This window comes from Neopsephotus bourkii, unplaced genomic scaffold (assembly GCF_033783945.1).
Source record: "Neopsephotus bourkii isolate Nb327-2 ecotype Australia unplaced genomic scaffold, CSIRO-AGI_Nbou_v1 NB_998, whole genome shotgun sequence".
Lineage (NCBI taxonomy): Eukaryota > Metazoa > Chordata > Aves > Psittaciformes > Psittacidae > Neopsephotus > Neopsephotus bourkii.
In genome coordinates this window covers 3272376-3299569 of record NW_026901490.1, presented here as the reverse complement: position 1 = coordinate 3299569, position 27194 = coordinate 3272376, and the positions used below count along the sequence as shown (strand labels likewise).

General features: G+C 36.9%; 1 protein-coding gene across 5 annotated transcripts in view; it reads right to left on the bottom strand.

Annotated features, from left to right (window-relative positions):
- Positions 1-504: 504 nt before the first annotated feature.
- EML5 (EMAP like 5) overlaps positions 505-27194 on the bottom strand; it is a 106029-nt gene continuing 79339 nt past the window's right edge. The window contains exons 28-42 of one of the 5 annotated variants that reach the window (XM_061359954.1): positions 22433-22511; positions 21143-21272; positions 20725-20823; positions 18681-18701; positions 15691-15864; positions 14164-14372; positions 13076-13233; positions 10759-10873; positions 10083-10271; positions 9702-9874; positions 8383-8545; positions 7424-7527; positions 6093-6246; positions 4501-4601; positions 505-4193 (exon numbers count right to left, since the gene is read on the bottom strand). In XM_061359954.1, coding sequence (XP_061215938.1) covers positions 4157-4193; positions 4501-4601; positions 6093-6246; positions 7424-7527; positions 8383-8545; positions 9702-9874; positions 10083-10271; positions 10759-10873; positions 13076-13233; positions 14164-14372; positions 15691-15864; positions 18681-18701; positions 20725-20823; positions 21143-21272; positions 22433-22511 — 1906 coding nt within the window. In that variant the 3' untranslated portion in view covers positions 505-4156. Of the gene's footprint in view, positions 4194-4500; positions 4602-6092; positions 6247-7423; positions 7528-8382; positions 8546-9701; positions 9875-10082; positions 10272-10758; positions 10874-13075; positions 13234-14163; positions 14373-15690; positions 15865-18680; positions 18702-20724; positions 20824-21142; positions 21273-22432; positions 22525-27194 lie in introns of those variants that run through there. The other 4 variants (XM_061359955.1, XM_061359956.1, XM_061359958.1 and 1 more) reach the window with 4 other exon arrangements.

The following is a 27194-nucleotide window of genomic DNA, read 5'->3' as shown; positions in this document are numbered from 1 at the left end:
AAATCCATGTGCAAGGTGAGATTTGAGCACTGTGGGGTGCAACCCAGAGGGAACAGGGTAGGTGCTGCACAGATGGACACAGGGCTGGTTGAAAAAGGGCACCATTTGCTTTGGCAAGCCTGCAAGACCAAGAGCGGGGTGTAGGCAGCAGCCACGAGGAGTGGATCATGGTTTTAAACTAAGTCATTCCTGAATGCTACCCAAGCCCTACTCTCAGTACTGAAGTCCTTTTTTTTTGATCTAGTTTCCAGATTCAGGAGATAACTGCAATGTGTCTGCTTTCTGATACTAAGATTCCAGGTCAGCATCAACTGGACTTGTCTGAAGTTCAGTTAGGCTGAGATGAACCTTGCTAATATTGAAACCCTGACACTGAGCAAAGTCAGAAGTCACTCTGAATGCATGCCTGCCTTCAGCTGTCAAAATATGATAAAGTAACCTTAAAACTTTCTGAACTGCTTTCTTTATCCTTAGTTTCACACCATCTCTTGCCTCCCTATCATAAAGTCACAATATGCAATGACTGCCTCCTTAAGGATAAAAAACCCCCTAAGATTTCAAGTCTAAATGATTGAATATATTTGGCCAGTTCTCCCTGACCTAATCTCAACGGTGCTCCTCAGTTCCTGCACTTAGAGCAACTTTCAGCTCTCAGTGTGTTTATTTGTAATTTTTGTTTGCTCCTAGGAACTGGATTTTCTGTCTCCCATTCTCTTTTTCCTAAGCATACTTCAGTAGCTTTCAAGGGCAATTTATTTCTGTAAGTGAAAAGTCATTTTGCTTTCATTGAATCAGTTCTCTAGTTTATTTCTTTTACACAAAAAACACTGCTGACTAAAGATCCCACAGATGTCAGGAAGACAATTAAGCTAGAGAACAAAGTAATCCATAAGTGGTTAAATCACACAAAGAGCTTTTGCCTCCCCTTCCTTTGTGCTGTATTATCACAGAAAAGGCTTTCTCCATCTTCAGAGCAAGCCCTCCTGCCTGCAGTTCTTCTCTCTGAGGCTCTGAAAGAAAGGCTATCACCAGTCCCTCCACATCCCAGCTCCTCCCCTGACTTAACCTACAGGGTTATGTCATCCTCTGACAGGAGCTCCAGGGCCCACCACAGCAGAGAGAGTCTGTTCCTGAATACATGCGCTCATGCAGGGATGGCAACAGTTAGCAGGTTACTACAGCAGCATTTAATGTAAACAGCAAAGGAGGCACAGTAACAAGCATCTTCACAGACGAAGACCAAAAAGCCCACAAAGCTGCCACCTTTAACCACGTGCACAGCCAGCTGTTCAGCAGGGAATGCCGCTTGTCCTACAGAATATGCTCCAAATTGTCCCCAGGAAGAAGGCTGCAACTGAGGCTGTACTCCCTCCTCTCAATGTACATGACCATTCCCAGCTGCTGACCCCATTTTACTTGGCAAACCACCAGCAGTTTGCCAGGGAAAAAACACCAGGTACCCATACCAGCCGCAACAGGAGGAACAAGGCCGGTAGTTTTGTTGTTAATCCTCAGCTTCCAGCCATTCGAGTCCCCATCCCCAGCCCTTCACTGCAGCAGTGCGGTTTGTAAGGGAGTGGAGAAGCAGGCAGAACTGCAGGCTCAGACTCCAGCACTGCAGCTATCAGCCTTGCACTGAGACAATTCACCCATCAGCTGTCCACAGGTATTTCAGTGCTCGGGTGGTAGCATTTGAGGTTCCTCAGGGCACAAGAACCAATGGACACGTTACAGGTGCAGGGGCACAGCATTAGTGAAAGGGGTGGAGGGAGGGAGGAGAAGAGGACATTACCAGTGACAGGCACAGAGGAACAAACCCCTTGGCAGTCCACATATGTCTTTCATGGGGTAAAGGCCTCTAGAAGAACATGAGGCTGGGAGACACTGAGTTTAGGATTTTGAGGGGAAAACATCAAAAAGAGGCAGAAAAATCTGGACTTTGATCTTGCAGTCTAAGTAAGACCATGAGGGAGGGAGCTCTCAACAGCCATCCAACTTGAACCAATGAAAGACAACTTTAAAACAGAGGCAGGACAAATCTTACTGCAAGATAAGAAGTCCTGCAGAAATGTGTGTAATAAGGGATAGAATCACAGCTACCAAATAGCCTACTGCAACTTGATTTCTCTGTCACAGGTAAGATTTAAGTGCTAGATAGTACTTTCCACATGAAACAGCTGGGCAGGCAGCAAGGTTACAAGACATATCAGGTCTAATCTCAATTCCCAAATGCAATTCTGCTGAAGTCAAAAACATAACCAGCAAGATGTCCCTGTACACTCCTGACCAAATCCACAGGTTTTGCTCCTGTAGCTCATGCAGCTGCATGACTGGAAAGCATGTGCTAAGAACCATCATGCAAAGAAACCTGATAATTGATTAGTTCTTCACTTCTTTAAAGTGTTATAGCTTGATATATAGAATATACTATCGAAGACCATTGGGTAACTAGCTTCAAATAGAACACAAAAATGATTTTTAGACCTAGGAGAGCCCAGAAGGCTGGCTCATTAACTTTTCTCCCCCTTCCTTCCATACATAAGCCCTCCCATTCCCTGTATAACCACCATGCACACAAGATGCTTACAAGAAGAGATGAAGTTTATTTCTTTTTTACTTTTATCTGGCATAGGAGAATGCAAGGGGTGGGTAACATCAAAGCCTACTGACTGACCTACATAAATGCCGTTGTTAAAGCACTGCTGGCTTACACAGAGAAAAAAGAGCTTTATGTTCACAGCAGAACATCATGATGATAAGAGTACTGATGAGAATTAGTGACTTCTGTTCCCTTCCACACTGCATGAACATGAACTGCACTGATTAAAAACCAGGTTCAGCCTGTAGTACATCTCTATGACATGATTTAGACAGACAGCTGAGATCTTCCTCACTTGTACCCAAAACACAGCTTTGTTCAGGTTTTCATTATCACAGAAATCTTTTTCTCAACTAAGAGGCTCAGTTATGTTGCAGGATAGCATAAATGCACTTACACTAGAGGTGACAGCAGGTCCATTTAAAGAAGCATATGACCGACACTTTTTACATCAGGAGAGAAATCTGAGTAGAGGCATCTCCCAGCTAGTCCTAACTCCGTTAAAAAGTTCAAATGTACAAAATACAACATTTGGAAAGTTTATATTTTCTCTGAATCCCCCACCCCCCACCCCGCCCCTGCCATGATGCTGAGAAAATAAAATCAATTCATATTGCTATGAAATTCTATTTTTGCAACTGGTGGCATCCCAAGCTTTATCTATGAACTATAAAATCCTCAGCCTCATCCACATTTCCAGCACAGCGGCTAACAGCCCAGCCAAGTAACACAGCAATAATCTCTCTTCCACTGAGAATACTTTTATTCACAAGGCAAAAATTGGAGTTAGACTTCTAGGTTGTGGGCAAGGCACTCGCAAAGTGAGCAAATCTATTTTTGCTCACAGAACTAATTTAATGTTTAAGTGCAACAAAAACACTAAATTAGCCATGAAGATCATGCATATCCAACAGTTTCCACCAGACATGACTGTGACCCAGGCCTCTAAATACAGCAACATTAAAGTCCTAAGGAATCAGCTCTATTATTTTGTTTCACCAGATGATTTCTTTTGACCAGTCATAGAAATATAATTTCTATTATAATAATTAAACATTTAATAAAATACTATATATTTAAGAGTTAATATATGGTTTCTTTCTGTAATAAAATATGGAATACTCTTTTTTCAATGATATTCAGACCCCAAGACTTAAAGGAGAAACAATCATGCTGAAAATGAATCAATGTACAGCACTAGGTCAGGAATCACATCTCTTGATTAAAACCCCAGGATCTCACTGTGAAACTGTACATTGATTAACAATTCACTGTTTCCTTTTATCCACTTATTTCATTTTCAGCATCTGGCAGTGAGTGAAATACAAACCTGGATTATCCAACACTGAAGCAAACCTAACAGCCTCAGCGTATGTGTTACTGTCCATCCTTTTGACAAACTGTAGACACTTTTCTTTCAGAGATAGATTGCTCTCTGTCTTGGATCAGCACCATTTCTTACTCATGCAGGGCACAGCAGAATGTCACATCACAATCCTGGGTTTTTCATGCCTGGTACTTTATGCAGTGTCCTCTTTGCAAGTCTCCATGTCTCTCTCAATGAGGCATATGCACACATTTCCAAACAAACAAGCTGTGTTCCCAAAGAGATATTAAATATGAGTTATAAAATACCACAATATTGGCAAAAGAAATGGCTAAGAGTCAACAGAAAAAGTTAACCTCTATAATGTTCTGAGTACAGATTTAAGCATATTTTCATTTGTTAAATCTTAACTTGTTCATACTAACATCTGGGCTATTTATTATGTTTCAAATACCCATTTCTTTATATGCAAACAGAAAAGCAGGCACACAGGCAAAAAGATAAATACCCTGGACTTTATACTGTTCTGGACTGTCCATGTCCACTGCTGTGTACTAACAAAAAGGATACGTACCTGCAGTCATCCCCTCCAGCACTGACCACGTATCTATCTCCACTTGTGAATCGAATATTGGTTAAGTGGGCAGAGTGACCTAAAAATCGTTTGTGTTTTGCCTGGAAAAAAGATACAACACAACAACAAAATGAGGGTCTAAATACTTTGTGTCCTTCTCAGCCAAACAAGGCATGCATGTTTTTATCTACCTTTTTATTGCATATCATTCAGAATGTTATATAGGTTTTCAAACATGAAAGATCTCCTGAAGAACCATTATTGTGCTGCAACACAGTTGAAATGTCAAAGTGAGACAGCACCTGCAAACTGGGAACAATGCTCAAGCTAACACAGCAAAATGAAATATAGCTGTCACAAGAAATATAACTTGCACAAACTCTAAATATTGTGCACATTCTTAACACTGAAAAAATTATTTTGATCCTAAGTGTGTAAGGAGTTTACACTGTGCAGTCTCAAATCCTAAAATTGAGCAGTGCTAGTGTTAGTGAAAAATCTGTGAACTCTTCATCCATGGAAATAAACAGAAGGGACTAAAATTACCAGCTGTCTTCCTCATCTGTCAAATGGAGAGTGGAGATGCGGATAAATAAAGCTAAGGGCTCTGAGATTTTTATTGTGAAGGCACTATGCTAATGCAGGCTGCCTTGTGAGGTGGGCTGATGTCAACCTTATGAAGTTTAACCATGCCAAGTGCAAGGTCCTACACCTGGGTCGGAGCAATCCCAGGCACAGCTACAGATTGGGCAGAGAAGAGATTCAGAGCAGCCCTGTGGAGAACTTGGGGTTGGTTGATGAGAAAACGAACATGAGGCAGCTTCAGTGTGCGCTTGCAGCCCAGAAAGCCAACCGTATCCTGGGCCGCATCAAAAGGAGCGTGACCAGCAGGTCGAAGGAGGTGATCCTGCCCCTTTACTCTGCTCTTGTGAGACCTCACTTGGAGTATTGTGTGCAGTTCTGGTGTCCTCAACATAAAAAGGACATGGATCTGTTGGAACAAGTGCAAAGGAGGGCCTCAAGGATAATCAGGGGACTGGAGCACCTCCCATACAAAGGGAGCTTATAGGAATGCTGGAGAGGGACTCTTCAATAGGGACTGTAGTGGTAGGACAACAGGTAACAAGTTAAAACATAAACGGGAAGTTTAGGTTAGATATAAGGAAGTTCTTTACTATGAGGGTGGTAAGGCACTGAAATGGGTTGCCCAAAGAAGCTGTGAATGCTCCATCCCTGGCAGTGTTCAAGGCCACGCTGGACACAGTCTTGGGTGACATGGTTTAGTGGGAGGTGTCCCTGCCCAGGGCAGGGGGGTTGGAACAGTATGGTCCTTTCCAATCCTAACTATTCTATGATTCTATGATTAACACCTACTAGCTTATAAGCTCTAGCTTATAGCAAGTGCTGCTGCACAAAATAGGAAAACTTAAGAGACGAAGCATACTTGTGAGACTACAGAGATGAAGTTACACAGGTGCTTTAAAAAGCTACAGATTTAGAGAAGGAAGTATTTCCATCACAGGTCTTCTACAGAAACAGCACAAGACCATAATATCAACAGTACTTGTAATAATTGAAAAACAAGTTCTTACAAATTTCTCAGGACATGGGAAGTCAAACAGTTTGACCATGCCAAAATCATCGCCTGTTACAAGATTGATTCCCGAGTGAGAGACACAGGCACAGTTCACATCAGCTTTTTCAGTGTGCCTCGACCAGATTCCGATTACTTCATCCCCTAGAACACTGCAACAGAAGAGCAACAGATTCTTTTGAAAACTACAGCAAAAAGAATAGAGTAAGGAAACAGTGAGCAGCTCTCACATTGTAACTGATTCTATAGAATCGTACTTTTTACATGTTATTCTTACACATGCACATCTCAGACAGGTTTCACTCTGTAATTAATTTTTGTATCACTCCATAATTACTTCTGAAAACGATTCAGCAATATACTTTCCAAAATCAAGTTGCCCATAACAACACTAAGAAGCAGAGGTGAAATCAATGGTACTGATATTATCCAGTTAGGTGTTTGCCAAAAAATTGAATGAAGGAAAATTAAAAATCATCCTCCTTCATTATAATCAGAGGGACAGAGAACTGTTCAAACCAGAAAACATAATTATCTTAAAGATTCCAAAACAGACATTTATAGAAAGTTTCCTTTACAAACTGTTGCAAAAAGCTGCTTTTTCATTCGGCTCTGCTTACAACATATGTGCATACTTCCAGGAATGCACAGAAAAAAAGCACTTTATCATTTGTTAGGAAGTGAATGATTTGGGAATTCCTCTGCAACTCTTTCCTCCTGAATCAGAGCACAGTGCGCCAAATTCAAAAGGAACGATTTACTTCAGACTGAAATAAAAGTAAGATACGGTAATTTCTAAGTCTATTTAATGAACTATAACAACTTTAAGGTATTTAAAAGTACTTTTGTGTATCTTTTGATATGCAAATGTTAATAACAACTTTAATACACAGATACCATTAGTGTAATACTGTAAATAAAACCTGAATCATCACAGTCTTGCATTGTCTTTTCATTTTTTTATATGTTTTAATATTACTTGTACTCTTATCCCTATGTTGCCATTTTGAAGCAAAAATTCCAAGTATTTGTGCAGTGCCATGAAAAACTACTGAGGCTGCTAGAGATATAGCAAAGGAAGCCAGAGATAAACAGCAAATAGAAAGGCATATATTGAAGAGATCAGTTGTTACTGGATGTCCTCACCAGTCAAATTCATGTTCTGTACTATCTTTCGCTGTACTGTACTTAACTGATCTGCTGCCAGAGCAGATGGGTGCATTAAAAGAAATTATCTAGCTCAATGAAGGAATGAAATATGCTTTTAAAAAGTAGGTGCTTCTGGAAGTTACAAGTGTTTTAATAGGTGTAAATGCGTGAATCATTTACCTTGTCCAAGTCGCCCATGTTATTCTATCAATCACAGCCTGGTCAACAAGCTGTTTTCCTGAAGGCACTTCATAGACTTGCCTTTTGTAAGACCCAGTAGAGACCTTAGAGTCAATGACAGACAATTTAGAATACACAAACTTTTTTTAAAAGATGAAAGTATAAACCTAAAGAGCTTTAAAAAGCATTTTCTTGATAGTTATCTTTTACTCTGTAACTTAGCTATTAATAAGCTTTCTTAATGAACTGAAAATTCTCAAAACTCTGTACAAGCTTAAAGCAACAGTGAGAAAGTGTAAGAAATCTTGAATTTTAAAATAACCAATTGATAAAAAATAATTGAAATATCTCACAGTCTGCACATTAGTTCTATATATACAGATACTGTGTGCATTAATATGTGTGTGTGTAAATAAGAAAAGCAAAATAAACTCTTATATTTAAAACTGACACAGAGATATTCCTTTGTTGATTTAATAGTGAAAGAAGCTTATTCCTCCTCCCAGATATGAACAAAATATAGAAAACAAAGCGTATCTATTTTGTTTTTAAGAAATGTCTTAAGCCCTGTGGCTGGGAATTGTAACACCATGATTCTGGTGCTGCTCCACCAAGGCTAGGACCAAAACACTGTGCAATGCTACCATTTTGGCCAGATTCCCATGTCCCTGGGGCTTACAGACAGACTACTAATTTTTTTAAGACAGCCCATCAGCCTCACAGAAAAGGGCTGGGAGACACAGGGATTTTGAAATCTGTTTCTCATTTCTGTGCTTATTCTTTGTATTTAATATCTAGGTTAACTATTTTTATCACCTACTTATCACAAACAGTCTAGAGACTGTAACCTACCGAACATTTCATTACAAAATCTAGCAGCTGTCAAAGGAGAATACCTGAAGAATCTCCCTCATGAGTATGTTTTTCATTCAGTAATTTGAAAAATTAATGACTGATACCTGGAGATAGGAGCTATCTGCAGAGAAGTCCATCTGGATCACAAAACTTGGGATATCTTTGCAATAGCTGACTCGATTCAGTGTGGGACCCAAAGTCAGATCGTAAAAATCCACTGCATTCTCACTAGAACCAACTGCTAAGTAACGAGAATCTGGGCTAAACCTGAAGAGACAAAAGAGTCTGCTAAGCAAAATAGGTTCTAAAATAATTTTTTTCAGTAAACATATATGCAACAGAATGTGGCAATAACTTTGGTACAGTTGTCACATATAAGCAAAATGGGAACACTTCTGAATAACTCTGTTCATTATCTGACCTCATTACCATTTCTATGGTCTAACTTAATGACATGCCCTGATACCTGATTCTCTAATGCCATACTTACAAGGCTAAAAAACAGAAAAATTAACCGCTGTAAATGAAGAAAAGCCAGACCTTCTAAATGAAATGTACTGAACAAAAAGGTGTGAAATCAAACCTTTCCTCTGCCCAATGTATTTCTACACAGTGGTTTCCTTCTTCCAGTTTTTCTTTCTAGTCTTGAAACTCAGCAGCTTCCTGAACTGAAAAAATTCCTCACAGCCCCTTTTGTGTTACTAAGGAAATATCTTTATTATCATTATCTCTGAGATATACAGTGGGACAGGTTTCTGATTCCAGCAACACCCTAACTCCTAACAGGGCTCTTCTGCCTCCTTGCAGCAAGGTCCTTGTTTGCTCATATTTCTCCTGCAAACCCCTCTTTGCTCTCCAGAAACTTCTCTCAGCTGATCACAACCAATTTATCTCACAGAAGGAACAGTCTTGTTCTCCTCTCAGGAAATGGAAGCAAATTTTACTTCTAACTCCTCCTTTCTAACAAAACACAACAAAGAGCAAACTGACATACAGGTATTTCCAGTGTCTCTCACAATCCAGTCTGCATCTGTAAATTTCTGATCTCATTTTACACATCATCTCAACCTGCTCCTCTTCACACCTTCTCATCAGCCCCTTGATTAGGACAGTCTCTTCCTATTGTCCATTTACTTTCTCATTCACTCTTCATTTTAACTAATTCTTTACAATATCATCTGAACCCCCCATGGTATGGCCCAGGTTTTGAGTGTATTCTCATGTTTTCATGTACTTCCTCCTTTCTTTTTATTCCTGCTATCAGAGCAATCACACAAACTCTGCAATTCACTTACTGTTTCCAGGACTCTGAAATATCATTGCAATGCTTCCCAGAACACAAATTTGTATTTTAAAAAATCAAAATATTACAGATTTCTAGAATACTACAATAGAAAAAAAAAAAGGCATTGTATTTTCTGACCTTATATCTTGAATTGCTGATCTTCTGTCCCTTTTCTTCCCCCAGATTTTTAGAGAGGTTACAAGCAAGATAATAAATTCTCCATTTTTCATGCCAATAGCTACCATATCACCTTCTGGGCTGTAACAAACAGTACGAGCTGCATGTCCTAAGCTGACTTTGTTCAGCATCTTCTGTGAAGAAATAAAACCACAGAAGAGTAAATATTTTTATTTGTTCATACTTCAAAAGAACCTTATGCTAACAGATTGGCATTATCAGACGAATTATTCTCAAAACACATTAAGAAAACAGGTTTCAAGTCCTCAACACCTCCACAAGTCTAGGATATTTTTTTCTTATTATTTTTTTCCTAAATAACAACTGTCCTCCAACACCTACCTTTTCTCCAATATCCCAGAGTCTTACTGTGCCATCTTCTGCTGCAGAAAGGAAAAAATCTCTGGAAGGATGTGTTGCTAGGCCCCAGATTGGTCCATCCATATGACCATTAATTAGAATGTTACATGCAGCATTTTTCTCTCCAACTTCGATTATTTCGGCATTTCTTGTCCCAACGAGAATTTTCCCCTTCAACAACAGTGAAAGAATTATCTCTGATGTAACACATTAACTACTCATGATAAACAGTAATAAAGATATAATCCAAAGATACAGTTCTGACAAGAAGGCTTGCTGAGATCCAATGATTATTTAATCAAAGATAATTTATTTCTTAAACTCATCTATGACTTATTCAAGTACAAACCTGTATACAATCATAATGCCAGTTGAGCTACTGCTTCTAAGTCAGATATTTGAAGTGTAAAAAGAAAAGATCAAAGAAATACTTAGTTTTTAATAAAAATATATAGAGAATATTATTCTAAGTAAGACTAAGATCTCCTAAAATAATTTTCTTTTTCTGCTGTAAAATCAGTTGCAGAAACCTTCTATCTCAAACTTTAATCTCAAATACTAATTATAGGAAAAAGAGAAGCAAATTACCATATATTTAATGCTACAAATCAATCCACAAATTCTAAGCATCCTTTTAAAGTCATGAGGCTTTTTTTACCTTGCCTCTGCAAACAGAGCGAACACAGTCCGTCATTTGTCCTGTCTCTAGTCTGAAGGCACGGCATCGTTTCAGCTCTTGATCCCATAGCTTAACTGCTCCTCCTTCCTTTGAGCTATAAAGAAATCAGGAATAGCCATGAGTGCAATGGCTGGCACACACACAAAAAAAAAAGATGATTAACGCATGAAAGAGCTGTATTATTTAATGTAAATTATTATAAATGAGGCATTTCAGTATGTTTAAAATCATTAAAGGCTCCATTTGTTCTTACTGAACATGCGATGTTAATATGCTGAACCTCCTAGCCAAAGAAATCCTGATTCAAAGTCCCCATCATACTTTTTAACAGAGCAATTTGGAAGACAGTTGCTGCTAAGCTTGTTCTGAATTAGTATCTCCTAGGAAATCTGCCTAGTCAAAGGAACAGTAAAGTGTGTGAACAAACTGCCATATTATTAAGACAGGCAGAAATTATGAAAATATAGTTGGGGAAACAGGAAAGATACAAGATCTGTATTTTACTACTGTGAAATGAACAACAAAAAAATCACTTTTGTGAAAATTTCACTGGTTTCAGTGCTGTGAAATAAATGACAAAGATATAGTAGAAAAAACACTCAATGTTAATTGCACAAGATACCCAAGTAATCAGTACCAGTCATGAAAGCTCTCAGTATTTCCTACCCACTTTCAAGAGAACTCATATTTCAGTAAAGAACACATTAAAAGAAGTTTCTAAAAAGGAGATAAAGTTTAATGAAATTGTTATAAATAAGGCATTTCCAGTTGAGCAGGGACATGTTTTATCTGTCTTCAAAAATAATCTCTCCCAACAGGAAATACAATGTTCCATGACACTGAGCTGCCATTGTTACAACTTTGATTACTGATTGATCTCTGACAAAGAACTCCAGAAAGTTTAATCACAATTCCTGCTTTTGTACTGTTATTACTAAAAGAACTGTAATGTATTATAAATGATTAGCTCTTGCAGTGCAATATTCTTTGCTTCCCAACAGCAGTGTTTTCACATACTCAGAAAAAGATTTTATGAAAAGAGGCTGGAGAACTGCAATCAAGAATGCAAAGGCAGAAGCAAACATGCAATTTTCCTAATTGTAACTTTTGTTTTATATATTTTCAATACTTCATTTTCTCACAGGGGATGGATTATTGTTTCTTACTGTTATTCATTACTCTTTCTTTCAGGTCAAACATTAATTATTTAAGAGGCTCTGACAGTAAAATCATGGTGGTGTTTCCTAAATACTAGAAGAAAATATTTAAAGCAGAGAAATAAATTTTCAGCTGGGTTTGAGTATCAACCAGGATCTTTAAGGACTGTTTAAGGAAAGGGTAATAAGTGGCCCGAGTCCTGCAAAATGGGGCATTATCATGCCATCAGGTGGACTGTATTGCAGCTTAAGGAGGAGGAACTGTAATACAGTCCACCTGAAAGAAAAAATAGCTTTTATTTTCCCACTTTTATCATTAGCAAGGCACTAAGAAAAAATTAAAATGCTTAAAGAGGTATTTTGCTTATAACCCCAGAAACAAAGGATGTTGCTGTACCTTAGATTTGAGAGAAGAGTTTGCCTCTGACATCATAACTAAACAGATTTTTCCTTTAAAAGTTGTGCATTACGATGTTATAGTATTTATCATTCATTTATTTAACCACAATTGTGCAAATTACTTAACAATCTCAGCTCAACTTTAGAAAAAGAAGTAACCACCAAGAACTAAGTAGCTTTTTAATGCTTAAAACTATATTTTAAACTAAAAGTTTTTGCCTTCTCTTTCAAAAAGTAATACTGTTGCGATAAATACCACTGAATCATTTAGCAACATAGTAACATGATCTGAAGGCTAATTTTTTATTATGATAATTCAGCCATTTTCAGCTTAAGGAGGGAGAACTATATCATCTCGTTGATAACTGTGACTGAAGAAGCTTGTACATGTGCTTTAGAAACATGAGTGTTATCCAGAATTTAAAATTACGAAGAAGTACTTGTACAGCACTTAGATTCTGATTCATCCCCCTTGACTTTAGGAACTTAAGGTACCCAGGTCAGGATTGTAGTGACTTTAGGCTCTCTTAATCAATGGAAAAAAATAAGTTATCAAAGTTCATAGGGCTTACCTTCTCTTTGGAGGTGGTGGCTACATTTTTTCCTACCTAATCAGGAATCAGAAAATTACTACTATAATTTTGATATCTCAACTGCCTAGTGTTAGATGGGGCGAGTCCAAACAATTTTTAAAGAATACCTGTGCATGCAGAAAAAAAACGGAACAAAAGATGACTCACGGCCTTTCTTTGCCTCCTGTAACGATCAAACCATCTCTTAATGTAGTATACATTGTGAAAACTGGTCCATTGTGAGCTTTGGCCACAATTCGTATCAATACATGATCTTTCCAAACACAAACATCTCCACTGATAGTACCTGTAAATGTCAAGTTATTCTGAAAAGGGGAAAAACATATTCATCATCTGAATTTGAGTAAGACATGAAGAAAACCATTCAGAAATAAAGATCATCACCATTTGCATTTAGGCTAGATTGCTTTTATTTGCTGCTGTAGAGGAGCAAATTGTAGAAGGGGTAATAACAACCTGTAAGGAAAAAACAATGAGCTACTATATTCTTTCTTGAAGCCCAAAACATGCTTTCTTGTAACTAATAGGCTCTCCAATACAGGAAGAAAGGCGGTCACAAGGCTATCTGTGTTTTCAGCCTACAAAGGGCACAAACTCTTGTGAAAAAGTAGAAAAGCAAGAGCAAAGAAATTAATGGCCCAGGTGAACAGAATGAGTGCTGCTCATACAGAGCACTTCCTGAAATGGCAAAGATATGGAATTTAGCAAAGAGGCCTGCATATGTAAAAAAAAAACCCAAAGCAAAACAAAACAAAATCCTACCGCGGTCATCTAACAGTCACAGATGTTAATGAATGCCCCAGGACAATGTTGTTCTTAGGTCACCCATGAGTAGTAAATGCATACAGATTATAATACAATCACCCCCAGGCGAGCATAAAATTAGCCTCATTTCTACTCTTTGATTCCTGCAGTACATCATTGGCCTTGTTTTACCTGGATTAAATACCAAGCCGCATATTATCTGTCCAAAGCATTCACGTTTGTTTCTCTTGAAAAAACACAAATCCACAGTCTTTTTCTTTTCTGCTCTAAAGAAAACTAGTATTCATTCTAACTAGCATGCAAGTATTAGAAACACTAAACTGAGTTTAATAAAACAACTGACATATTCATTAGCAGATTAGAAAAACCTCATTAAACTCATTGAATAAAAGCAGATATGCAAAAGAAACCCCACAACATAGTAAAATATTGTTTGCATGCATTTAAAAATTGTTTCTTAACATACTTACCGCTCCAAAGGCTACAGAGAGCATCGTTTGCATTCGGGCATCCTCTATGGAGCTCAGCAGCCCTTTTTTACTGAGAAGAGCTCTTCCAGCCAGTGTCCAGAACCTCACGTGTTTTACTCCCACAGAAACAAACTGGGTATCTGAATCTGGTCTGAATTCTGCTACAAATATACGCTGGTTGTGACCAGCTCGGCTGGCAATTTTGGCACCTGGCAGAAAGAAAATGGACATTCTGAATTCACTGATGAAAAATACACATTTATAGTTTAAAAATCTTCAGTTATGGGAAACGATGAGTCACCCAAGACCATACAGGTCAGGAAGAAAAGCACAAACTGCTCCTAAATGAAAACTAAATCAAGATGCAGATTAAAAAAACCCATACCAACAACCACCATATTAAATCAGTCCCTCTAGCAAAGCGTAGCACCTAATGAGTTAAGAGCTGAAATTCAAGTTCCCATCTCCTCTTACACTCCTATGACTTCTCTGAGTACCCCAAACTCTGGACAAATTACTAGAGACTAATGAATTACTTCTCCTTAAATTTTGCCAAGGTTAGAAAACTTCCCACTTTCTGCAGAAAATGCAGAAAATGACTCTGTTACATATGGTCTTAGACTCAAAGCTAATGCTTTTCCAGTCTCTCCAAACATGTTAAAATCAGGCCTTTTGACCCATACGAAGATTCCTCAGTCTGGTTCCTTAGCTGCCATGTACAATCTGTATAAACTCTTAAGGAGGAGACTTCTGACTGACAGCAGTGAATTGCTGCATGACCTTTTACCACACATCCCCCATGTTATGTAAGATTATATAATACACATTTGACATTGTATCCAGCTCAACAGGATCTAGCAGACAAGCTGTAAAGGATCACTTTTTATTAACTTGGGAGCTGATCTTTAAACTTCTGAGAGATACTAGCTGATCACTGGATATAGCCAAAGAGAAAGGAAATCCCTAAGATTAGAGAATCAGTTTCATGGTCTGGGCACAGTTTTGTCAGACAGAAAGGGGATGAGGAAAGGAGCTGACCAAATTGCTTTAGCCTAAATCCTGAACTCCAATCAAAGCACACCTGAAAACATGCAGTGTAACTTAAGACACCAACTGTATAGCTGCATAAAGGAGCTATACAGGCATCACATTTCTGTAACTTGCAATTTTGCGGGATAATTTTAGGAGCACAACTTGTCAGTAACCAGACTTTAAAGAAGAATAAGAACGGAGAAGAATTTCAGAAACAAAACAGATTTTATAAAGAGTTTTTACCAAGCAGCAAAGAAATGCCTGAAATTTTAAAGACATAAATAAAAGAAAAAAAAAAAAGAGTACAATTTTGTTTAATTATTCTAACTGGAAACCTTGGTCTTTACACAACAGTTCCAAAGGATATATACTTAGCAGTTAGTAGAATGGGCAACTGCATTCATATTACCTCTCCTATATTTATGTTACAACTGCTCTTGTCTCAAGCCAACATTCCTCTAAGAGTACAAACATATTCTACAATTGCTTTCTTACCTTCCTGCCACTTCCAAATGGTAATGGTGTGTTCGGGATCCAGCCCTACGGAGAGCAGCAGCTTGCCAGTGGCACTGAAACTGACTGAGCACACGCCCTTTGAATGGTAGCACCGCAGCACCGACAGAGTCTGTTTGTTCATTGCATCCCACACATGAATAGAAGGAGCTGTAGCTACACAGATATAAAAACATGTAAGTGGTATATGTTTTGAAAATGTCTAATAAAGTCTTACTGAAGAATTCTTATTGATGCAGGTAATATTTTTTAATCAGACAAACACTACTGTTCTGGGCAGACAGAGAAAAAAAAAAGGAGATTTTGGCCTTCCTTTGGCAATCAATTTAAGGCAAACAGGATCATTAAATAGGACTAAGAAGTTGGCCTTTGGCCTCCTTACACTACTGGAGATGAAAACTTTGCTTACCCTGTTACTGGACTTCAGAGGCACAACACACATAGAGGCTCTGAAAGCAAGCTGTCTTCTCCTTGTTTTCTCCTAAGTAAAACTTAGTTCCACATGGTAACTCAAAGACCTTCATAAATATTGAATAGGTTATCAAGAATGTAATTTCTACATCAGGCTTTTGACAACCGGTAGCAACAGAGAAATTAGTTTACACTGCAAGACCAAAATCTCCTTTTCTACAAAATGGCCATCTGTCTGAACTGCATGCTCTTAGGAGAGTGTCAGCTGAATAATCAGCTTGCTTACTGATGCAGAAGAACTAGAGTATTTATTTTAGTTTGCGCTGTTTGGACTGAAAGCTCTTTGCAGTAAGAACCATTTTTCCATGCTATTAATATATGTGATTATATCTATTAGGATAACAGCTAGGTTTTTTCCAAACACAATTCCCTCTCCAACGATCTTGCAATCCATGTATAGTTTGCAATCCCTAAATAGCATTTGGGGCATTTTCAGGACAGTACGATTCTCTCTCAAACTTCTTTACTTCTGATCTCTAGTAAATGTGACTGCAGAGTCTGGAGGTCACCGATTATTGTTGTAGACCCAGATTCATTTAAACTAAATTCTATTTCAGCTCCATGTTTTGCGTTTCTAATCAGCTAAACCTAGTCCCTCAAAGGCAGACATGTAATGGAAAACAGTAGGCACAGGGACCTATGTAAATTTTAGCAACATGAAGCTAAGCACAGTTCCACAGCTGTTCCAAAACAGGCTCTAGATGAATCTTCTCTTTCTCATTGGAATTTCTTCTCACGGTACCAACATACTGTTATTATCACCTTTCAAGAGGTACCACAGCACTGTACAGACATGCCATTAAAACAGAAAGGGCAGGGGTTTGGGACAACTGGCCTATCTCAAAATTGCTGTCTCAAAACTCCTTGCTATCCTTACGGAAAGCTGAGGGAAGAAAGAGCTTTCTTGCAGCTTTGAACTATTTTTTCATCTTCAGCACTCCTGTGCACCTCTCACATAACCATGGCGAAAATTTATCTTTTGGATGGCAGACAGAAATATTCACCTAGGTTTTATGAATAAGAACCAGCAAAATCTTTCAGAACAAGATTTGCATGACAGTAAATGTGAACTCTGTCCTGACACTGTGTCCTGCTTATGGAGTACTTCAGCTGCTCAACATCTGCTCTCACAAGAGAGGTTTTCATCTCCTTCTGGGGTAAGACAGGTAAAGCTACCATGGGCTGGCACGACAAAAAAATACCTCCACTAAGATGAAGGAAATCTACACCAAGTCATTATGAAACTTAATTTGCCATTCCAGCCTATTGAAAACATTACTGCTTCAAGAACTCCTGCATCACTGTAGGCAACATAAAATTGGAACAGGGAAAGTAAAAGCTGCTGGTGACCAAGGTGCCAAATAGCTATCGATAAATTTTAAGTGAAACTATGCAACTTTCTAATGAAGGCAGGCAGCAGCTTTAGATTCCAGACTAGTGGTTCCATAAAGAATAAAGCAAGAGTGGTGGCTTTCAGGCAGTGACGAAGAATTTAGTAACACATACAAGGTCAAACTAAACCTTCAGTAGGAAGAGGGCAGGCAAGAGAGGGAAAGTCTCTAGGCATTCTATGCAGGACTAGATTTTCTTTCATATAAACAACCATATCACCACTTCTTCTTTTATACAGTTTAAAAGTGTGGAAAAAGGTACCTATATGCTTCCTGCCATCCTTAAAACAGGCACAATATGACATATTTAAAAGAAGTCAACACACATTAAAAATGCCATTGTACATTTGCTCTTCACAGAAAAAGCTTTAGAGCCACATGAAGATTATTATTATGATTTCTAGGTATACATGAACACACATTTATGCATCTCTGGAAGATGTGTCAGAAAACAATTATGGCTGCTTAACAATGAACTCACTCACACATGATGGTGATGAATTTTTTAAGACTGCAGTTCAAAAAACAGCATAGTAATAAAAAACAGCTCAGTCAAGACTGTCAAGCTGTCAAAGACCCAAAATGATAAAGAAAAAAATTACACTGACATCATAACCAGCATTTTGGATCAGTGGTAATAACTGCATGACAATCATACATAAATGTGACAGGTGGTTGGTTTTTTTTTTTCACTCAGTCACCTAGGCCTCCTCAATGGAACTTACTGTAGAAATGCATATTTAAAATTATACTCAATTGAGTGTCTAAAATAAATATTAGTTGTCAGCCCCAATATGTCTATAAAATCTGCAGTTGTATGCAGGAATGCTACAGCAGTAGTATATATTAGAACTCACTGATCACTGGGCAGCAAGAAGGGAATATGTTACAACAAAAGTAGTTTTTGAGTGTGTTCTAACATTTTAATTGGTTCTATACTTACAATTTGCTGAGCTGTTGTGGTTTATATTCACTGCTGACAGTACTATGACTGATATAGGTTTTAATAAACTAAAAATGAACTCATGTCCCTTATTGCTCTACAAAGCTGTTGACAGCTACTAGACAGGCTAACTAAACCTGAAGATGTTAAAATTTTATTGCCCTTACCTGACATATCTGCTGAGTCTCCTGTAATGGAAAAGCAGCAGAAAAATAATTAGACCAGAAATAAGATTAGTTCTAAAGAAAATATATGCCACATTTAGTGTAATTTCTTAACACATACCTTGATGTCATCTCTTTGCATTGCAGCAGCACCAGTACTGCTTTTAGTGTTAAAGATGAACAACTACTGATAAAAGGAGGTCACATCAGAAATAAAAATCCATAAAATATATTTTGATTTCCATTTTGACTTACAACATAAAAATCTAGTTTTGATGTATGTTAGGTGTCTTTCTGCCAAGCTAAATAAAAACATATTTTACATGTTACTGATATTTTAATAAATTAACTGGAACACCCCCCCCCAAAAACACTGATAGCTACTTCTGCTAAGTAGTAATGTCTGATCTTGTCAAGTGGCAAATACACCCAATGTTCTTCTATAGGAGCATTAAGAAAGAAGGAATATAAAGGTTCAGGTACTGGGAAGTATTATCACAACTCTGCATGGCAGCATTACAGTTTAAAAATGCTTGAAGTAATGCTTCTGTAAGACTTTTGAAGATTTAAAAAATGATGGTGAAGCTATGTTTGTGCCAGTCACATGAGTAGGAAAAGTAGCAGCAGTTAAGTATGTTCTTTATGGCGTATTTACTCCTTAACATCTGTTCAGATTCTAAAAATAAGTGTTGTTTGAAGATATTTTGCTTCCAGCTCATTTTTCAGATTTAATTTTCTCCTTATAAATGTTTTGCAGTCTATTTTTCAAGTGTCATCTGCTCCTGATTTGTATGCCCTAATCCACATCACAAAGCAGTTAAAATTGTTCTACTGCTATAGATGTAGAAATTATTATGAAATAAAAAAGCATTAAGGGTCCTGTGTTTCTTCTTGAGTAAGATGAGCACAGAAGAAAATTCACAAAAACCCACATTTTCACATTATGCCTACATTCTTCCTATACATTCTGTCATAGGAAAAGTCGAACAGGGCCAGATTAAGAAATACGCTGAAAAAGCAAATTTCTGAAGACAATAAAAGGTCTGCAATTCCTGCAAATGTTCTTTTCAACCAAAGCATAGGCAAAATCTGCTGGTAGTTTTTTTCCATTTAAATAAATTCCAGTAATAATTTCTTTAAATTGCTGTGAGGTAAGAAACTCACCAAGAAATGAAGCTATTTTAGCTAAGCAGTTACCACTATCAATGAGTCAATTTTAGTGAGACATGCACCTAAAAATCCAAAACACAGGGGGAAGCAGATAATAATCAAACTGACCATATTTAGATGAAGCATCTAAAACAAACCTAAGGGGAAAAAAAACATATTCTGGCTAAAATGAACCAAGGGGTTTTGCACTAAGGAAAACCATGTGGTTTTGAATCTGCTGAGAATCAAATGAAGATAAGAAAACTGCAGTTGGGTTGTAGTACTACAAAACACACTGTTCTGCAAAATTTAGAATCAGCAGTATTAGTTCAGCTGTGGAGATGCACAGTGGGGATCTTTTTATTTTTTTTTTCCTGGTTAGTTTGTAGATCAATTTTAATATTATTATGAAACATACTTTCGTTTTGCCTCTAAAACTAAACTTTCTGTAGGGAAACAGCATTAGGGATTTAATTTGGGTTAGAATATTACAACTATGTATTATCAAAACACCAAGTGGGTATTAGAAATCTGCCTGATGAGATAGAACCTACATAAAGTGGCATTTATTTTAAGAATTGATAGCTCAATTAAGCTTCAGCCTACTCAAGCTGATAGTTAAATAAAACCAGACTAACTTCATGGGGCTTAAGATTTGTAAAAAAATATTTTTGATAACACTCCAAACAAAAGATAAGCTTAATCTTCTTTCGTGCCTTAATGTTTTTTGTTCAGCTTTATTAAATTACATTCAAACATATAAAGAGGACAGGTAACTGAGTAACACTCATACAAACGGAGATAGCATAATCAAATATTTTTGTGATTTATCATGAACTCACACAGCACTAATTGCATGCTCTTATGTTAATTTCTTTTTAAAAATATACAAACATACCTACTTGGCCAGTTGCCACTATGTTGGTAAACTTGGGGTGCTGATTTACAGTGAGGCACAAAATATCATCATTGTGTTCCTGGTAAAAAGACTGCGAGCCTAAAAAAAAAAAGTCCAACCTAAATTATAACACTTACATACACATAGACATGGTTAATGTTTGAAAAAGTTATCCAAAAGGAATTTTGTAAAGCTAATAACAAAATCATCAAATCTTTACTTCCCTCAAAATTCAGTCACTGAAAACATTTCAATATATTTAGTTTGTTTATGCAGATATTACAAATCATCCCCACAGGCTAAATTTTCAGCAACAAGTACTAGTTTTCCCACATACTTTCGTAAGACCTAAGGCATACCAGTTCTGTAATTCAAAGTGTGTGCGGAAATACTTTTCCTCAAGTGGGTTTTCTCCTACCTGTTGCCACATTATACAAGATCCCAATGGACGCAGTATGGTATATTACATCAGCACCATCATTCAAGTAGTGCACATTGTTTCTGCAGTCCTTGCCTCGGTACCCAAATACCAGCTCCAAAATTAGGTCCTAAAAAAAATGTATTTACATCCATTAGACATTCAAAACCTTAAAGCAATTATGAACTTTACTGTCTTTTCCAGGGTTTTATTTTCCAAATACATCTTTATGCAGTAACAGAAAATATGTTTAATGATGTCTCAAAGCAACAGAAACTGAGATTGTACCTTCCCTATCAACTTACATTGCTGCTTATTCGTGTCAGACCCAGTCGTGTCATCCTGTCATCTCTGTTTAGTGGATGCTGTAGAATACTTATATGTGTATACACATTCACATATATATATATATATATATACAGACAGATATTCATAGACATGCATGTAAATAAATTACAGTGAGCAAAGAACACAGTTTTTTTGATGCAAAAGGTATCAAGAAACAAAGAATGATAAACACTGGTCCACAATTTAATTCCAGCTGGCCATTAGAAAAGCTCAATTGCAGCCTAAAACTTCTAGAACACTAATGATAAAAGGCTGTTTATTAATAAACAACTATCATAGAACTATCATAGAAAAAAAACTATCATAACCATAGAGAATAAACATAATAAACAGCTATCATAGAAATATCATAGCAAATATTTCAGTTGACGTGAAGAACTGCATTTTTCAAGGTTAGATGAAGTTTCCACTTCAGATTAATCAAAACAGAGTATATTTATTTGCAAAAGCCACGTAATGAAAAAACACTAAATGCCCGAGCTAAGGACATCCTTAATAGACTTTTAAAAAATATTTTATTTTTAAAGCTGGTAACAATTATGAACTCCAGATAGTTTTAAAGTAAATTTTTAAAAAACTGCTGTTAAGAGATGCTTATAGTTTTACTAGCGATAGTACACCCACTAACAATTCAGTTATCTAACCAGGACATAATTGCTTTCTACGCACTGCATTTATAAGGTTTTATTGTTACTAAGAATTGAGTTGTGCTCCATTTCATTTGCAAGAAAAAGTAGTACCAGGCTTTTGAGATGAAAAAAAAAAAAACAAACCTCTGCCACTTTTTGGGCTATTTTCTCACTATTCAGTGTTTCCATCATCGATTACATGTAAAATGGATCAATCATTTAGTGTGTCCACAAATGTGTCAATTTTGGGAGGGATAAGGGGAAGGGAAATAATCCTCGAAGGAAAAGAAGAGGAGATCAATGTTTTTCTTACCTCTATAGGTCTCTTTTTTTTCCCAACATTATTTGTCTGAAGTTTCTCCGGCTGTGGCAATGCCCTACTAACTGGTGGTCTGAAATAAAGAACTGCGAATAAGAGAACGCTGTCCGTCACCCATTCCATACTAACACAGTATCTTCCAACGTGCTAATGCATATGGAAAACTTCTAGCCCTATCCTGCTTAACTGGTATTTTCATTCATCTTTAAAACAAATACCTCTGTCAAAGCAAAAAATAAAAATCAAAGAAAAAATATCTTTGTTTTACATGCTAGTTGTTTGGGGTTTTTTTTTTTTTTTTTTGTCAATTCTGCAACAACCCATGAGGTTAATGCAAGAGCTTGTTTTACAATGAATGACCACTGATAAAATACTAATCACTTTTTCATGCTATGTTCTTCAGGTATTTCCATCTTTGTAGCAATTTTCATTGGATAAACTTTAAAGGCTTACCTGATTTATCTAAATACTTGAGATAATTATTCCTGTTGCCACGTGCCTTCAGAAGGCCCTAACTTTCCTGTTTTTGAATAGTTTGTAAAGAACTCAAGGGACACCTGCCCATTCACTTTTACATCAGTAGAAACAAGTTATCGATCAACTCTTAGAAGTAAACTATCACTAGCCAAACGCAGGAATATCAGACATAACTTCTGTTCCACTGTTCTGAATAGCCCAGACGGAAGAAATATCAAATAGATGTGTTTGATAAAGATCTGTAACATATCTTTCATATTATGTTCAATGGGTCATATACAAAGAAATACACAAATAAGTTTTCTTTATCTAAGCTGGGCAATTATTTCAAGTGATTTGCAGAAGCATTAGTTATTGATTCTATATATACAGCGTATGTGGCTATGAAAATAAAACTCTAAGTTTGACCCATAAAATTAATGTAAAAATAAATTCTATGTATCTATTCAATGAAATCCAGATGATTTAATCCAATAAGCAGCATGACAAACTAGTATCACACATAGAACAGGTCAGCTCTCTTTCATATTCCCTTGAATGAGTATGAAGTACTTTTAATTCTACCTATGCTCTTGAATGATGGGTTTGACACAAAATAATCACCATGTCCTTCAAAAGAAGAATATACTGTGATTTGTTTGTACATTATATATTTTGAATTACAACCTAAAATTATGTAGTTCAAATACATACATATATTTGAATAATATTAAATTATTCAAATAAAATACTATTTTCTGAGGTTTATTTATCCATTTTTCCTGACTAATTTTAATACTATTTATAGATTTCTGTCATACCTCCAATTAAAAGATTTGTACATATTATAATGCAATTTTTACAGCAACTAACTATAGTCTGAGATACTTCAGTACTTTCTCTATGCTTAGATGCCTGTCAGGTACCAGCCTGGTGGATGCCTGGATCATGCAAACATGATCAAGTTTATTAAAACTTAATATGGGCATTAAACAAATTCTTATCAAAGCAAAGTATAAAATAATAATGTAAAGTTAAAAAGAAAACTAAAGGCATGAAGGACAATAATTAAGGGTCATATTTCATATTTATTCATAAATAAGTGCAAATTAAAACAGAGGACACTAACTGAAGTATGGAGAAAGACTTTTATAACTTCACAAAGAATGGTAGTCTAACACTTGGTTTTTGCTACTCCAAAATTCTTACTCTTGGAAATCAAGACTTCTAACAAACTGTCAGTAAAAGCAAAAATCTGGGGACACCAACCATATACAGCAATGCAGGCGGGGATGTGCACTAAAGTTCTCCTTGCTCAGAAACAAATCTTAAAAGATAGCAAATCTTAAATACACTGTCAGTCCTGCTTGAAATATGTCTGGTGGGAATGCAACTCCAGACTTCATTCTCAAAGGTCCTCAAGTTACAGACCTTTTTTTCCTCTACGAGGTCTCCAGTTACAAGGAATCCACACACATCTCAAGACAGAAAAGCAAGGCGTTTGAATTTGTTTATCAGTTATAACATGGACCAAGCTCACAGCCATAGCATCCTGTCCCTTAGTTTGTGGAGATAAAAAAAGTATTCTAAATTTTGCAGAAAAGCACACCAAGCACGGTCTGGTCTGCCCTCCTCATTACCCATGCAAGCATCTTGGCCAGTACAGGAATCAAGGAATACACCTGATTTCTGTCAGCAAACCTAACATCCAATTTTATGACCACTCCTGAATCGCCCACCACTGTCTCTCAGCTAGCTCTTTCCAGTTTTTATAGTTGATGGAAAATTCCTCACCTCCCTAGCTCTTTTTGAGGTCCTTTCTTCTCTTTGGTCTTAGCAACTGCTAGCATCCTCTCATCTAGCCTGTCACGTTACTAAAATAGTATCACTAAGTATAATTAAAGATCTCACTTTTTAATTTTTAAAAATAATCAGAGTTTTACTCAGAAATTTCTAAATCATCAATAGAAAACACTCCTAACAGGTCACAATGTTTATCATATTAAATACATATGGAGAGAGGATATCTAAAGTTTTGCAGAGGAAAAAAAATTGACCATATTTGTTCCCTGCCTTCACAGTAGATGAGCAGTTTCAGTTACAAATATGCTGATCAAGAGGTTAACAGGTATCTCCCAGTGCCATAGAAGCCTTCTTAACACTGTGTGCTACTCCAACTGAATCAACTCCAATCAAGTAAAACTACTGAAATTCATGAGCAAAAACTGAAAGGTACAGATTCCGTATGGGGAATGGGCTATTTTAAGAAATAAAGCTTTGTTTGAGGTTTGGAGTGGTTGGTTTGGTTGTTGGGGTTTTTTGCATATGAATGTAAGTACTGCTTAAAACGGAACAAATTCTAGCGCTTAGTGTCTGAAGTTAAATGGCAAACCAATAACCAGCTCCCTCCTGTGCAATCAAAAGTCTTTGAAGAATAAATAGGGTTAACAAGTGAATTGAATATGCACATACATACCCCATTATTTTATGGATAAGAATTATAGTTATTGAAATACATATAATAGCTGGTTTGTGTAATAGGTTAATGATATTAAGAGCTGCTAATGAATATTTTTCCTATTGACAGTTTACTGCTTTGAATTATAATTAAAATTCTTTAATTCCTTTGATACCTCCATAAATGATTGCTACTCATTTATTAACTAACTAGGAGCATACTCACAAACAAAAGAAGTTCCTTAAAAGACACTTATTCTAAAGTGGTTCCTTAAAGAACCCTTACATGATGCTGATTTTAAATCCTTTTTTAAACTAAGGAAACACAACGTGCACCTTTCTCTTTTTAAATATGGAAATCAGAAACAACGCTGATGTGCTGAAAATTGGAAGACTGTGTATCAGTAATTCTGTCAGCTTTCCCAGTAATGGGCGGGGAGCGGTAAAGGGGGGGAAGAGAGGAGGGAAGAGAAATCTATAACTAGTTTTCCATTGTCATATTACCACTTCTCTCATCCCATGCAGCAGCTATAAAAATCAAACAGTAGATAGTATTGCAGAAATGTGGGACTGGCATGCTGGTTATTGTGCATGCTGCTTCTACCGGCATGTTGTACAACTCAAAAAGAAATCCAGCTGTCAAAGACATGCTAAGGACTAAAAAGAAAATCAAAATGTGACTACTCAGCTGTGAGGCCTCAACAGCCAAGATACGATTGCCAGCCTAAACAAACACCAGCATAAAAATATCCAAATCTTCTTAAGGAAAGTAGAAAAAGACACACTCTTACAGTTCCAGGGAGCCTTCCTAGATAAGAGAGTAGCATAATTTCTAATGCGTTTCAGACAGCAAGGAAATCTTTAAATGCAGCTTCCTCTAAATTGCAGCCAGCACATGGAACAAGAATGTCAATTTCTAGATTTAGTATTCTTGCATAAATTTCTCTACCATTTTGAACAGCAGACTGAGAAGTGTATCAGTAACTAACGATACTCAAAAAAAACCCCAAACAACTAGAACCAAAAAACACTACAAAAAGTAGCTCAAGGGCAAATGAAGATGTCAGATCAAAGAGAGGAGACTACTACATTGCCATCAAGAAAATCCACCTGATTTGAAGCAAGCAGTCGAAATTGTAGGGAACTGAGTCCAGTTCTCTTGGGACAACTCCTAACAACCTATCCATAAACATATTTTTATGCCTATCTCAATTTAGAGATTCTAAGGAAAAAAAAAAACAGACATTCCCCAAAACATTACTGTTTAAGAGGAACAATATGTGTTTAATTGGTTGTCAGAGGCTACTGCTGTTTGACTACTGTTGCAAAGATACATAAAAACCAGAGACTGCATTGGTCAGGGGAGATTTAAGGAAATAAAAAGGATAAATCTAAACCAGCAGAGGAAATAAGTACCCCAAATAATTACACATTTGAGGTAAAGAAAATGAAAAGTAGATTCAACAATCTTTTCCCTGGGGAAAGAAAAGCAATCAACCATACAAATCCATACTACTAAAGCCAAGCTTAATAGAAGTAGGAAGCTTGATGACTATAGTTATTTAAACAGATCTACAGGTGTAGAATTGAGAGACAATTCCAGTGGTGTAAAATGGCTGTAGGCTCCATCACTGGAGGTCAGTCCTGCTTTATGGATAGGCACAGGGGGAAGATGGAGCAAAACTGCACAATCCACCTTCTGATCGCTCCAGAATGCTCCAAATATTTTGTATTTTTAATATCTAATTTGTCACAGTCAATCCTGGAAGTCTTATTACTGTTGTTCTAAAAATCGTTAAAACACAGCATAAAGAGCCCTTCTTCCACTTGTCACCCTCACAGA